At 55.0% G+C, this 12,033-nt stretch overlaps 6 protein-coding genes across 6 annotated transcripts; 5 read left to right on the top strand and 1 right to left on the bottom strand.

Annotated features, from left to right (window-relative positions):
- Window positions 1–433: 433 nt before the first annotated feature.
- On the top strand, window positions 434–1,426 carry N7482_004672 (alpha/beta fold hydrolase; the record flags this gene model as incomplete). Its single annotated transcript, XM_056686797.1, has 1 exon — window positions 434–1,426. One exon carries the CDS (start codon window positions 434–436, stop codon window positions 1,424–1,426), a length of 993 nt encoding a protein of 330 aa, XP_056545539.1.
- A 286-nt stretch (window positions 1,427–1,712) lies between these two features.
- N7482_004671 (putative mitochondrial GTP/GDP transporter Ggc1) lies at window positions 1,713–3,036 on the top strand (the record flags this gene model as incomplete). The annotated part of the gene is made up of 7 exons (XM_056686796.1): window positions 1,713–1,797; window positions 1,860–1,897; window positions 1,962–2,003; window positions 2,067–2,180; window positions 2,249–2,382; window positions 2,451–2,628; window positions 2,701–3,036. 7 exons carry the CDS (start codon window positions 1,713–1,715, stop codon window positions 3,034–3,036), a joined length of 927 nt encoding a protein of 308 aa, XP_056545538.1.
- A 453-nt stretch (window positions 3,037–3,489) lies between these two features.
- N7482_004670 (uncharacterized protein) lies at window positions 3,490–3,871 on the top strand (the record flags this gene model as incomplete). Its single annotated transcript, XM_056686795.1, has 2 exons — window positions 3,490–3,512; window positions 3,694–3,871. The coding sequence occupies 2 exons, from the start codon at window positions 3,490–3,492 to the stop codon at window positions 3,869–3,871; spliced, it is 201 nt and encodes a 66-aa protein (XP_056545537.1).
- A 791-nt stretch (window positions 3,872–4,662) lies between these two features.
- Window positions 4,663–6,575, bottom strand: hsp70 (molecular chaperone Hsp70; the record flags this gene model as incomplete). The annotated part of the gene is given in 2 exon segments (XM_056686794.1): window positions 4,663–5,163; window positions 5,175–6,575. The coding sequence occupies 2 exon segments, from the start codon at window positions 6,573–6,575 to the stop codon at window positions 4,663–4,665; spliced, it is 1,902 nt and encodes a 633-aa protein (XP_056545536.1).
- A 1,511-nt stretch (window positions 6,576–8,086) lies between these two features.
- Window positions 8,087–10,471, top strand: N7482_004668 (OPT family oligopeptide transporter; the record flags this gene model as incomplete). Its single annotated transcript, XM_056686793.1, has 1 exon — window positions 8,087–10,471. The coding sequence occupies one exon, from the start codon at window positions 8,087–8,089 to the stop codon at window positions 10,469–10,471; it is 2,385 nt and encodes a 794-aa protein (XP_056545535.1).
- A 366-nt stretch (window positions 10,472–10,837) lies between these two features.
- On the top strand, window positions 10,838–11,436 carry N7482_004667 (histone H2A.Z-specific chaperone CHZ1; the record flags this gene model as incomplete). The annotated part of the gene is made up of 3 exons (XM_056686792.1): window positions 10,838–10,975; window positions 11,059–11,068; window positions 11,246–11,436. 3 exons carry the CDS (start codon window positions 10,838–10,840, stop codon window positions 11,434–11,436), a joined length of 339 nt encoding a protein of 112 aa, XP_056545534.1.
- Window positions 11,437–12,033: the final 597 nt, after the last annotated feature.

Raw genomic sequence — 12,033 nt, 5'->3', positions numbered from 1 at the left:
TGGCTTTTTTCTACATTCATGAAACCAAAGGAAAATCGAAAGCTGGTTTTCTGAGTTCTCTTCCTTGTTTCGAGTAGATTCACGTAGTCCGGCGCTCGGCCTGGCCTGGGTCAATTCCGCTGCTTCCCTTGAACATTCCTGCCTCTCAGAAGCAATGTTGATGCAGAGCCCCGACGTATTCGAGCTTGTCTCCGCCCATATTTACGCGTGGACTAGGGCACCCCGGCCCCCACCGGACTCAGCCGTAATGTTCCGTCCTGCTTTTCGGCCCCAATGCTCACTGGGGAATAATTTGGGGCATCCGGAGCCTGGCCACTTGGCCGCCCATACTTGCTGACAGGCCAGGCATCTCTCGATCAGCTGGATCTCCCCCTAGAACTGAATCTGCGCAAGGCTACAAACGAATTCTCGTCTTGATCTACAATCCACCACAATGGGCCTCTCGAACCTCACCAAAAAGACCCTCACGGTCTCCCGCGGGTTCACCTACACCTACTACGTTCACCCCGCACAGGAGTCTAAGCCAACTCTCATTCTATTCCACGGATGGCCCGATGCCGCGCAGCTGTGGTCAGGCCTCATCAATGACTACCTGCTTCCGCATGGCTACGGCGTCGTTGTGCCAGACTGCCTAGGCTACGGCGAAAGCTCCAAGCCGACGGACCCGTGCTCCTACTCGTGGCGGGATATGGCAGCCGATGCGGTTGAGATCCTCGATGCCGAGCGGCTGACGACCGTGCTATTTGCCGGCCATGACTGGGGCAGCGCCCTAAGCCAGCGGCTGTACAACTTCTATCCCTCGCGTGTATCTGGCATGATCAATGTGAATGTTGCCTACATGCCTCCGACCGGGCAATTTGACCTGGACATTGTGAACGAAATGACCCGCCAACAGTACGGTTATGGTATCCTGGAATACTGGTACTTATTCACGGCGGAGGACGGCATTCAAGCTATGAACCAGAACCTTGAGTCTGTGTATAGCATGGTATTTGGCGATCCTGCGACCTGGCTCGAGACGATGACCGTGCCTGGGGGTGCCCGCAAGTTTGTTTCTGAGGGCCGCACCCAACAGACGCTGCCATTCGCGACGGCTGAGCACAAGGCGGACTTCATGGATCGACTCAGCAAAGATGGTGGATTCGCTGCGCCGAGCTGTTGGTATAAAGCATTTGCATTCTCTGTGCAGAATGAGGCGGATCGGCTGGTGCCCGACGAGAACAAGGTGATTAACGTGCCTTTGCTCTACTGGGGTGGAGAAGGGGATGTTGTAGGCAGGCCTGACAGGCTACAGCCAGTTATTGACGCAGGGCTGCTACCGGATGTAACCAGCATTACCAGGGAAGGCGGCCATTGGGCGCTTCTTGAGAAACCGGCTGTGTTTGGAGAGGATGTTTTGGCTTGGCTGCAAGAGAGATTTAAGTAGGCGGCTAGATTTTTGGGGGCTCCCAGGAGGGTACCAATCAGATATTTATGAACCAGAGGACTAGCAATGCGCACACCTATCTTCTATCCTCTATCCTCTACTCTATAACTATGCAACCACTGTACTCTGTACTTTCGGGCCCGAGCAGCTCCTCCGACGCCGGCTCCCAATCAGGACTAGCGCCCCACCCGAATCGGTCTGATAAAATTTACAGGCACATGCTCCTCGTTCCTGGGGGTCTCTGGTCTCTGGTCGTTTCATTCCATTCTCCCACCCCTCAAACAATATGTCTCCAATCGGCCATGCTGGCGCCGGCGCCGCCTCCAAGGATGTCAAGAAGGAGTCCGCAGTCGCCCGTCTCCTCGGTTCCGGTCAGACGTCCTCCCCCCTCAAGACCATCACACGGCCAATTGCTGACAATACAACTCTTTAGGCTCTGCTGGTATCGCCGAGCTGATGGTCTTCCATCCCGTACGACGGTCCAATTGGTCTTGAAGAGATGCGCTCTAGCACTAACATGGATCCCCCTTTATAGGTTGACACCACGGCGAAGCGGTTGATGAGCAACCAGAGCAGGGTGAGCATGCACTAGATTGCAATTGCGTGCGCGCGGATGACTGCTAACAAAGGCTTTCTATAGATCACCTCCGCGGCTGAATTCAAGAAGGTTGTCTTCAAGGAGTACGCCGATGCCACCGTCGGCCGCAAGTTCACCTCCTTGTTCCCCGGTCTGGGTTACGCCGCTGGCTACAAGGTTCGTAATTCCGGACAATGCAGGCGACAGCCGGGGAAGCATGCAGCCCACTGACTCAAGTCAAACAGGTCCTCCAGCGTATCTACAAGTACGGCGGTCAGCCCTTCGCCCGTGACTACCTCGCCCTGCACTACGGCTCCGACTTCGACAAGACTTTCGGCAAGGGAACTGGCAAGGCCATCATGCACGCAACTGCTGGCAGGTGAGAACGATATACCACGGCTGGGCTCGAGAATACGGAAAGGATTAGAGACTGACTCTGTGCACCAGTTTGATCGGTATCGGAGAGATCGTCCTCCTCCCTCTGGATGTCCTCAAGATTAAGCGTCAGACAAACCCCGAAGCCTTCCGCGGCCGTGGTCTGTTCAAGATCATCTCCGACGAGGGCATGGGTCTGTACCGCGGTGCCGGTTGGACCGCTGCCCGTAACGCCCCCGGCTCCTTCGCTGTAAGCCATCGCATCCCCATTTTTACATCATCACTGGACCCCTTGACTCATACCTCTACTCCGTTTGTTTAGCTCTTCGGTGGCTCTGCTTTCGCCAAGGAATACATTTACTCCCTGACGGACTACAACTCTGCATCCTGGTCGCAGAACTTCGTCGCCTCGGTGTGCGGTGCCAGTGCCTCGCTGATCGTCTCCGCACCCCTGGACGTGATCAAGACCCGCATCCAGAACCGCAACTTCGAGAACCCGGAGTCCGGCTTCCGGATTGTGTCAAACATGCTCAAGCATGAGGGCTTCCCCTCCTTCTTCAAGGGCCTGACCCCCAAGCTGCTAATGACCGGACCCAAGCTGGTCTTCAGCTTCTGGCTAGCACAGACCCTGATCCCTGCCTTTGGCCAGGTTGTATAAACGGGACACATAAAAAGGCCAAGATGCTTGATGAGTTCTTTATAGCCGCGGCGTTCTTCAGCACTCCACCCCACCCCCCCTCTTGTTTGTCTGTTAGTTTTTCTTTCCCAGCGTCTCCCGTGCGGGCCTTCTTTCGTGGCCCTCTTCATTGGACCGCTTGTGTATTTTTTCCCCCTCAATAGATACGGTTTATTTGTGACAGGGTCTAGTTTGCAGTCAAGAAGAAATAAAAACTCCTCCCTCTCTTCCGGGCAATACAATCCACACACCGTATACTCAATGTAGCATTGTATCGAAACCTGACCTACCCATACACGCTTCTGCTCTCAAGGGACGACAGCCTCACCTAAGACAGAGATCCATGTCACGTGACCTAATTGCTTCCTGTCCGTCCAGACCACCGCGCAAAAGACCTCGACCTCCCCTCCACAACCCGAAGCAGCGCCCTTCAAAATGACTACCTACCTCCTGTCCAAGTACGACCACCGCAATCCGCGGCATTCAACCCCAAATACCCCCACAAAATCCACCCCCCAAAAACACCTCAACAGCTCCAATTTATCTCTCATGAACCTTCCCGGCCCTCCTCCCTCCTACATATACCAAACATCAAAATCCGTCCTACCTTCCAGCTAACCCCTCCTTTTCAACTGACAGGATAGGCGACCCCATATTTGCGCTTGGCATGGGCGTCGCAGCGGCCTTCTCGCGCATCCGCCGCGACCAGATCGAGAAGAATCCCGAGAAAGCCTCAGACATCGGATACGGGACCGTCGTGCAGCTGGGCCAGCGGCGATTGCAGCGGTGGTGGAATGGGGATTTTAAAGATCTGTGAAACTGAAAACGGATTGGGATTGATATACCATATACCATGTACCACAGAGGAAGGAGGAAGGAGGAACGAGACCGTTGTTCCTATTCCTACCCTACTTTGTTGTTGGATGGTTGGTTGCTCACCATGGTCGGGTGCACAGAAAACGGGATTTTCTTGGGGTTTGGCGTTTTGTGTTGTTGGATTATGGGCCCTTGATTGATTGCTTCTTTGATACCTGTGACGGCGAGCTTATTGAAGCTCTTGCGAGCTGTGTTTCTATAGGACTACCACGAACTACTAAACGGGTTGACCGAGCCCCTAAACAGGCTTCTGCTTGACGTTGTTCAATCCAGACATGCTGCGATACTATTCATCCTATGGAAGAGAACAAGAGTAAAAAGCGTAATTCTATTGCCTAGGCCTTTGACTGACATAGTTATAGTTATTTACAAAGTGTAGGAAAGGTTGGTGGTCATGGGTAGCAGCGAATATTTTCACACTACAAGCAGGCATGGAGGATGCCAAAGACCTGTCAGAGCAACGAGACATGCTATGCTCGAACAATTGTTAAAGCAGAATACGAGTTACTGGTAAAATTCTACACAAGGGAACCAATTGAAGTAAAGGAAATTTTGAATTAGCTAGGAATAACCCAGCTGAGACAGCCTTGAATCTATGCAATCACGCGCAAAAAGAAAACTCGATATCCCATAAGTTCGTAAAACAAGACGTGAAAGAAAAAAAGAGCCCTAGACCTAGACGGGGGGCAGACACCATGAAATCAGAAAGCAAGAGACCTCGGGGCGAGACATTTAGTCCAGCTCCTCGGGCTTCTCCTCGACCTCGTCAGCGGAGCGGGCACCGCCGGGGGCAGCGCCGGGAGCGCCACCGGGAGCGGCACCGCCATAGGCAGCGGAGATGATGGGGTTGGCAACACTCTCAAGCTCCTTCTGCTGGGACTCGTACTCGTCCTTCTCAGCGGTCTGGTTGTTGTCGAGCCAAGAGATGACCTCGTTGATCTTGTCCTCAACCTTCTTCTTGTCATCCTCGGAGATCTGGAGCTTGCCCTCGGAGAGGGTGTTCTTGAGGGAGTAAGCGTAAGACTCGAGGCCGTTCTTGGCCTGGATACGGCCAGCCTCCTGCTCATCCTCGGCCTTGTACTTCTCGGCCTCGGCAAGCATGCGCTCGATCTCCTCCTTGGACAAGCGGCCCTTGTCGTTGGTGATGGTGATCTTGTTGGTCTTTCCGGTGCCCTTCTCGACAGCAGAGACGTTCATGATACCGTTGGCATCGAGATCGAAGGTGACCTCAATCTGGGGGACACCACGAGGGGCAGGGGGATGCCAGTGAGCTCGAACTTGCCGAGCAGGTTGTTGTCCTTGGTGCGGGCACGCTCACCCTCGAAGACCTGGATCAGCACACCGGGCTGGTTGTCAGAGTAGGTGGAGAAGGTCTCGGACTTCTTGGTGGGGATGGTGGTGTTGCGCTTGATCAGGGGGGTCATGACACCACCAGCGGTCTCAATACCGAGGGACAGAGGGGCCACGTCGAGCAGCAGGATCTCGTTGGTGGACTTGGAGGAAGTGTCACCAGACAGAATGGCGGCCTGGACGGCGGCACCGTAGGCAACGGCCTCATCGGGGTTGATGGACTTGTTGGCGTCCTTGTTGAAGAAGTCGGAAACGAGCTTCTGGATCTTGGGGATACGGGTGGAACCACCGACGAGGACAATCTCGTGGACGGAGGCCTTGTCGATCTTGGCGTCGCGGAGGACACGCTCGACGGGCTCCATGGTGGAGCGGAAGAGGTCCTGGCAGAGCTCCTCGAAACGGGCACGGGTGATGGAGGTGTAGAAGTCAATGCCCTCGAAGAGAGAGTCGATCTCGATGGAGGTCTGGGCAGCGGAAGAGAGGGTACGCTTGGCACGCTCGCAAGCAGTGCGGAGACGGCGGAGAGCACGGGCGTTGGTGGTCAGGTCCTTCTTGTGCTTGCGCTTGAACTCGTTGACGAAGTGGTTGACGAGGCGGTTGTCGAAGTCCTCACCACCCAAGTGGGTGTCACCAGCAGTAGACTTGACCTCGAAGATACCCTCCTCGATGGTGAGCAGAGACACATCGAAGGTACCACCACCCAGATCGAAGATCAGGACGTTGCGCTCACCCTCGACCTTCTTGTCGAGACCATAGGCAATGGCGGCGGCAGTGGGCTCGTTGATGATACGGAGGACGTTCAGACCGGCAATGAGACCGGCGTCCTTGGTGGCCTGACGCTGAGAGTCGTTGAAGTAGGCGGGGACAGTGATGACAGCGTTGTTGACGGTGCCACCGAGGTAAGCCTCAGCGGTCTCACGCATCTTGACGAGGATCATAGCGGAGATCTCCTCGGGGGTGAACTGCTTAGCCTCACCCTTGAACTCGACCTCGATGACGGGCTTGGTGGCCTTCTCGATGACCTTGAAGGGCCAGTGCTTCATATCGGCCTGGACCTCGGCGTCCTGGAAACGACGACCGATGAGACGCTTGGCGTCGAAGACGGTGTTGTGGGGGTTCATGGCGACCTGGTTCTTGGCGGCATCACCGATGAGACGCTCGGTGTCGGTGAAGGCAACGAACGAAGGGGTGGTGCGGTTACCCTGGTCGTTGGCGATGATCTCGATGCGGTCATCACGGAACACACCCACACAGGAGTAGGTGGTACCCAGATCGATACCGACAGCGGGAGCCATTGTGAAGGATGTGTGTGGGGGGTGGGGTCGTTAAAAAAGGAAATTCGTGAGGTAGGTTTCAGGTAGTGTACAGAGGGGGGAGTGGAGGAAGAGAGGATTAAAGGATATGAGAGTGAACTTGGGAGAGGAAAAAAAGAAAGAGGTGGGAGTGTGGGCAGCGAATTCCTGCTATATAGTGAGCGGTGTATTGTTCAGAAGCTTCTAGCAGGGGAGCTTCCATGGGCATCCATCGGGTTCCATCACCTTCGATGCCCCAGCAACAGCCTCTCTGCGCCATTCTGGAGGCTCCCCGTGGCTTCCAGACGGGTGGAGTGGGGGCTAGTGATAGCTACAAGCTACAAGCTGCCCCCTGAATCCTCCCGATTGAGCTCAATTCGTTTTCTTCTACATGCTTGTTGATGCCCTCGTAAGGTTGATATTTTTGGCGGGGCAACAAGTGATGTAATCGATGGTGGGATGACTGTGTCACTTTCCACTGACCGACCGGAGCTGGGCGGTACGCCCCGGTACGGCACATTCCTCTGTGGTGGGCCGGGAGCTCCCCAGGGGCGACGGGAGGGTGTATTAGTATGGTCACGGCTTCGAGTCATCATAATGAATTCATGTACTCCACCCTCACCAAGAAACAAGCCAAGTCGATGAACGGATGACTCCCGCATCTCACGTGCATATTTCTGCCTGAACAGCAAGGCGTTACAGAATTCCCTCATCAGCCAGGCAGCCAGGCAGTCAGGCAGCCAGGCAGTCAGGCAGTCAGGCAGTCAGGCAGTCAGGCACCACCAAGCTTTGCTTAAATTCACTCTACACCAACAGACAAGCCTACCAAGCCCCTAAGCGCCATCAATGAGCCCGGAGATCCCCGATGCACTGCAGGTCTATACACTTGACAAGTATCCAGTCTCTCCCATTGGGAGGTGGAATTCACCCACAGGGAAGAAAACTCCGGTCTTTCACCCACCCCGTGACACATAGAAACCCAGACCGAACGTAAGGCTTAATCTCCATTCTAACTAGAGCGCACAATTTTGCCCGTCTCGTGGCTCGATCTTTATCTGGTGCAGTAGTTTAAGGCAAAACGCCCGCAGGCGCTAACCGTCCCTGGGCGTTCCGTCCTGATAACGCCATCCGCGCCATTCTCGACTGGCCACTAAAGTTTATTTCTATCAAGCACTCCCCAGCTTTTGTGGCTCTTGCCGCGTCAAATGTCACCCATCGCACCTTAGCCTCAACGCTGGCTGCTGTTGCCCACAGATCAAGCATGTCGATTGGCTCGGTGCGAATGCACCGAGGGGACGATCCTCGCCGCTTCGGAATGGCGACCAGACATTGGGGTCGCACGCCATGAAGACGGCGTAAAAGATGCGTAAAACAAAATAGTCAAGGATTTTATAAAATAAATAAGTGAGAGATCGTCCTCGCATGCCCTCTTGCCCAGCCCGCCTTCTCCTTCCCCCCTACCACTCGCTGGAATTCGACCGCAGAGACACAGTCTCTACCAGCTGATTCACAAGATGGCGTTCCTGGGTGCCTTCAAGCGAAGGCGCCAGACAGGCCCAGTGGAAGAGCCAACCATCACGGTCGCCGAGGATCACGTCGAAATGCCGTCTGTCACGAAGGACAAGCTGGACGGCACAGTCGTGGATGAGGAGACCATCAAGGCGCAGGGCGAGACGGCGGCCATTGAGCAAGAGAGTCACGACAACCCCGAAATCGCCGCGCTGCCTCTGCAAGTCCGCCAGCTGATCAATCTGACGGACGATCCCACCCTGCCGACCATTACCTTCCGCTATTTTGTGCTTGCGGTGCTTTTCGTGATTCCCGGCGCGTTTCTGTCTCAGATGAGCCACTTCCGTACCACCCAAGCTCCATACTCCGTCTTCTTCGTCCAGATCGGGTGTCACTACGCCGGCCACTTTTTGGCTCGGACACTTCCAGCCTGGAAGATTGGACTGCCCGGAACACGCTGGGGATTTAGCCTAAACCCGGGGCCCTGGAGTATCAAGGAACATGTGCTGGTCACCGTGACGGCCGCTTCGGGCGCCACGTATAACCTGGGCTATGCTCCGATCGTACTAGCAGAGCTGTGGTATGGAGAGCGAATCAATCCCGCCGTGGCCATTTTCTTCATGCTGTCGATTGTCTGGATTGGGTATGCCTTTGCGGCCCTGGCACGAAACATCCTGCTGCCGGACCCGGAGTACATCTGGCCCCAGGCGCTGATGCAGACGACTCTCTTCGAAACATTCCGGAAGACCGATACCTCGTCGCGCGTCGCACGGCGTCAAATGAAAGTTTTCTTCTTCGCTCTGCTGGGAATGACCCTGTGGCAGTTCCTTCCAGAGTATGTTTTCCCGTTTACTTCGTCGCTGGCCTTCCTGTGCTGGGTGGCGCCGCGGAATCCCGTCGCCAACTTCATTGGATCCGGGTTAGGAGGCATGGGCTTTCTCAATCTCTCGTTGGATTGGTCGAACATCAACTGGAACGGATCGTCCATCATGCTTACTCCGTGGTGGACGCAGGTTCTGCTGTTTTTGGCCTTTGCGTTCAACTGTTGGGTGCTGATCCCCGCCGCGAAGTGGGGAAATCTCGGTACTTTCAAGCATGGGATTATGTCCAATAGCCTCATGCTGGCTAACGGCACCAGCTACCCGACTACCGATGTGCTCACACCGGACTATCACCTGAACCAGACCGCGTACGAGCACTACGGCCCCATGTACATGGGCCTGCAGAACGTGTGGGCCACGTTCTTCGACTACGCCAAGCTTCCAGCAGCAGTGACGTGGATTGCGACGTTTGGCTTCACGCAACTCAGAGCGAATTTGAAGAAAATCCTCGAAGCTCGCAAGGCCGGCAAGTCTTCCAAGGGACAGAGCCAGGGCCAGGGTATCCACTACCAGTACCATGACCGTCTGAACGTGATTCAGAGGCAGTACAAAGAGATTCCACTGTGGTGGTACTGCGTGCTGTTCCTGGCAGGATTCATCATCCTGATTACCAGCGTTGCATGCGGCTATCTCTTCATTCCGATCTGGACCCTGTTTGTGGCCCTGGCCAGTGCCGCTGTCTTTGTCATTCCCTTCGCATGGCTGTATGCCATCTCCAACTACCAGCTCGAGACAGGCTCCTTCAACGAGCTGATGTACGGCTACATGGTACACACGAAGGCTGGCTCCAGCCACCAGCACCCCTGCGGGCCTTCAGTGTACGGCTCCATTGCCGGAGACGCCTGGTACCGCGCACAGTACATGCTGCAGGATCAAAAGATCGGGCATTACATGCACATTCCACCGCGGGAGATATTCTTCTCCCAGATCTTTGGCGTCTGCATGGGTGTTCCCATCAACTACGCTGTCATTCGGTGGATCATGAACACGAAGGGCGACTACATCACCGGCAAGAAGACCGACCCTCTCAACCAGTGGACCGGTCAGAGTCTGCGAACCTCCAACACCATGGGTGTCCAGTACGCCATCCTGGGTCCCAAGCGACTTTTCGCCGAAGCAGAAATGGCACCGCTGCCCTGGTCGTTCCTCGTTGGGGCCGTCATCCCACCCATACTATATGTTCTCCATCGATTCTTCCCACGGCTGCGAATCGATCTGTGGAATGTCAGTATCTTCTTCGGGGGTCTGGCGATGTTCTACGGAAACGTCAGTACCGGCTATACGTCGGCGATCATTGGCGGCTATATCGTGATGTACTGGGCGTACCGCAAACACTTCGAGGTGTGGAAGCGCTACAACTATTTGCTTGCCGCTGCTTTTGATGCAGGGTTCAATCTGAACATGTTGCTCATCTTTTTCTTCTTTGGCGCTGGCAAGCAGATCTCGATGCCGAAGTGGTGGGGTAACACCGGTGATTCGGTGGAACGATGCTTTGCTCTGAATAGCTAGTGATGCGTGTCATGGACTGGAGCCATTGCTAGACTCGAATAATTTCAATCACGGGTATGTAGCATCTGATACTCCCTAGATAACCCCATCCTCCCTGTAATCCACCCCCGTAGCCACGTAGCCACGTACCCGTCGAGCCCAGGCAAACAGGCTGGATGCCTCAGGGCATGAACCGTCACGCGGGCCCCACCGCCTCCCCTCGGCGAATCACATCACGGGGCCTCGACGTCCCTTACTGTTGCAGGTTGTTTTGGTTGGAGAGCTACACCTCTCTTGCAGACTGTCTGTTGACATCCTCCCCTTTCCTCTCTCCGTCTCCTCCCACCCTTTCCCCTTTCTCTCCAATTCCCACCACAGACATTCACCATGGGTGACCACGCCACCATCAACAACCCCTCCGCCACCGACGCCGCCTTCGCGGAGAAGGGCAAGGGCAAGGCCCAGGACCCTGAGATCAGCATGGAGGAGGACAGCTCGTCTGAGAGCGAGAACGAGAACGAGATGGTGAGTTCATCTCTACCCTATTTACCGTTTTGCTGCTCGGAATCTGAGGAATATGGACTTCTTACTGACCTGTCGCGTTCTAGGCCGACAACGGTACGCAACCCGCCTCCCGCCTCCCCCGGTGCAGTTTTCTCTTGCCACCGCTACGGTTTCTTGATTGTGCCGCACGGTGCATTGTGCTGCCATGACCGAATGGGCCAACAATCCCTGATCTGCCAGGCCAAGGATCCAGCGGACTCAATTCATTCATACTGACCGATACCCTTACAGACGATGAGGACGCTGATGACCAGCTCGAGCCTATCTCGCAAGACAACATCATCTCAGGTGGTCGCCGCACCCGCGGCAAGAACATCGATTGGCAGGAAGTGCGCGACAACAACGCGGACGCAATGGAAGACGACGAAGACGACGACGAGGACTACCAGGGCGGTGACAACGACGACCAGATGCACGACTAAACGGGCTTGTCGCCATGACAAACAACAACAAAGCTCTGACGATATATGACTGGCTTTGGAGGATCGGCGCTATGGCTGGATGGGAGGCTCTCTCGGTCGTGCCATCAGGGCATGCTGTCTCTTCTCTTTCTCTTCCTCCTCCTTGGAAGGTTCTGGTTCTGTTTCGAAAACCGGCTTCAGGCGCTGGCTGTACAGCGATTACTATGACTCAATGAAGCTTGCTTGATTATTTTTTCCCCGCTCGAATCAATATATATGTTTTGAGTGATGGGAGTTGCCAATGGCATTGTCTGTCTTGTTAAGCGTCCTTGTAGATGTAGAACTGTACCTGCATTAACGCGGGTTGGGGAATGGTCGCTCCGTCGCTATGCCGGGTTCGCGACACTCCGCGATGGACTGGGTGACGGTATCCACCAAACCGAGGCTCAAATCCACCATCGAGTCGACCCTAACAACTAGATTTAGACAATCTGCCGGCAAATCAATCCATTAAATCCTTCATATCTCCCCCAAGAGGTCAAAAATCCATTTGAACAGCAACCCAGCCATCACGTGCCACGGCTCGGGCTCGGCCGCCATACGCTTTGGCCACCTGTG

This window comes from Penicillium canariense, assembly GCF_028826845.1.
Source record: "Penicillium canariense strain IBT 26290 chromosome Unknown utg000002l_segment0_segment0, whole genome shotgun sequence".
In the NCBI taxonomy this organism is placed as follows: Eukaryota; Fungi; Ascomycota; class Eurotiomycetes; order Eurotiales; family Aspergillaceae; genus Penicillium; species Penicillium canariense.
This window is presented reverse-complemented; position numbering and strand designations above follow the sequence as displayed.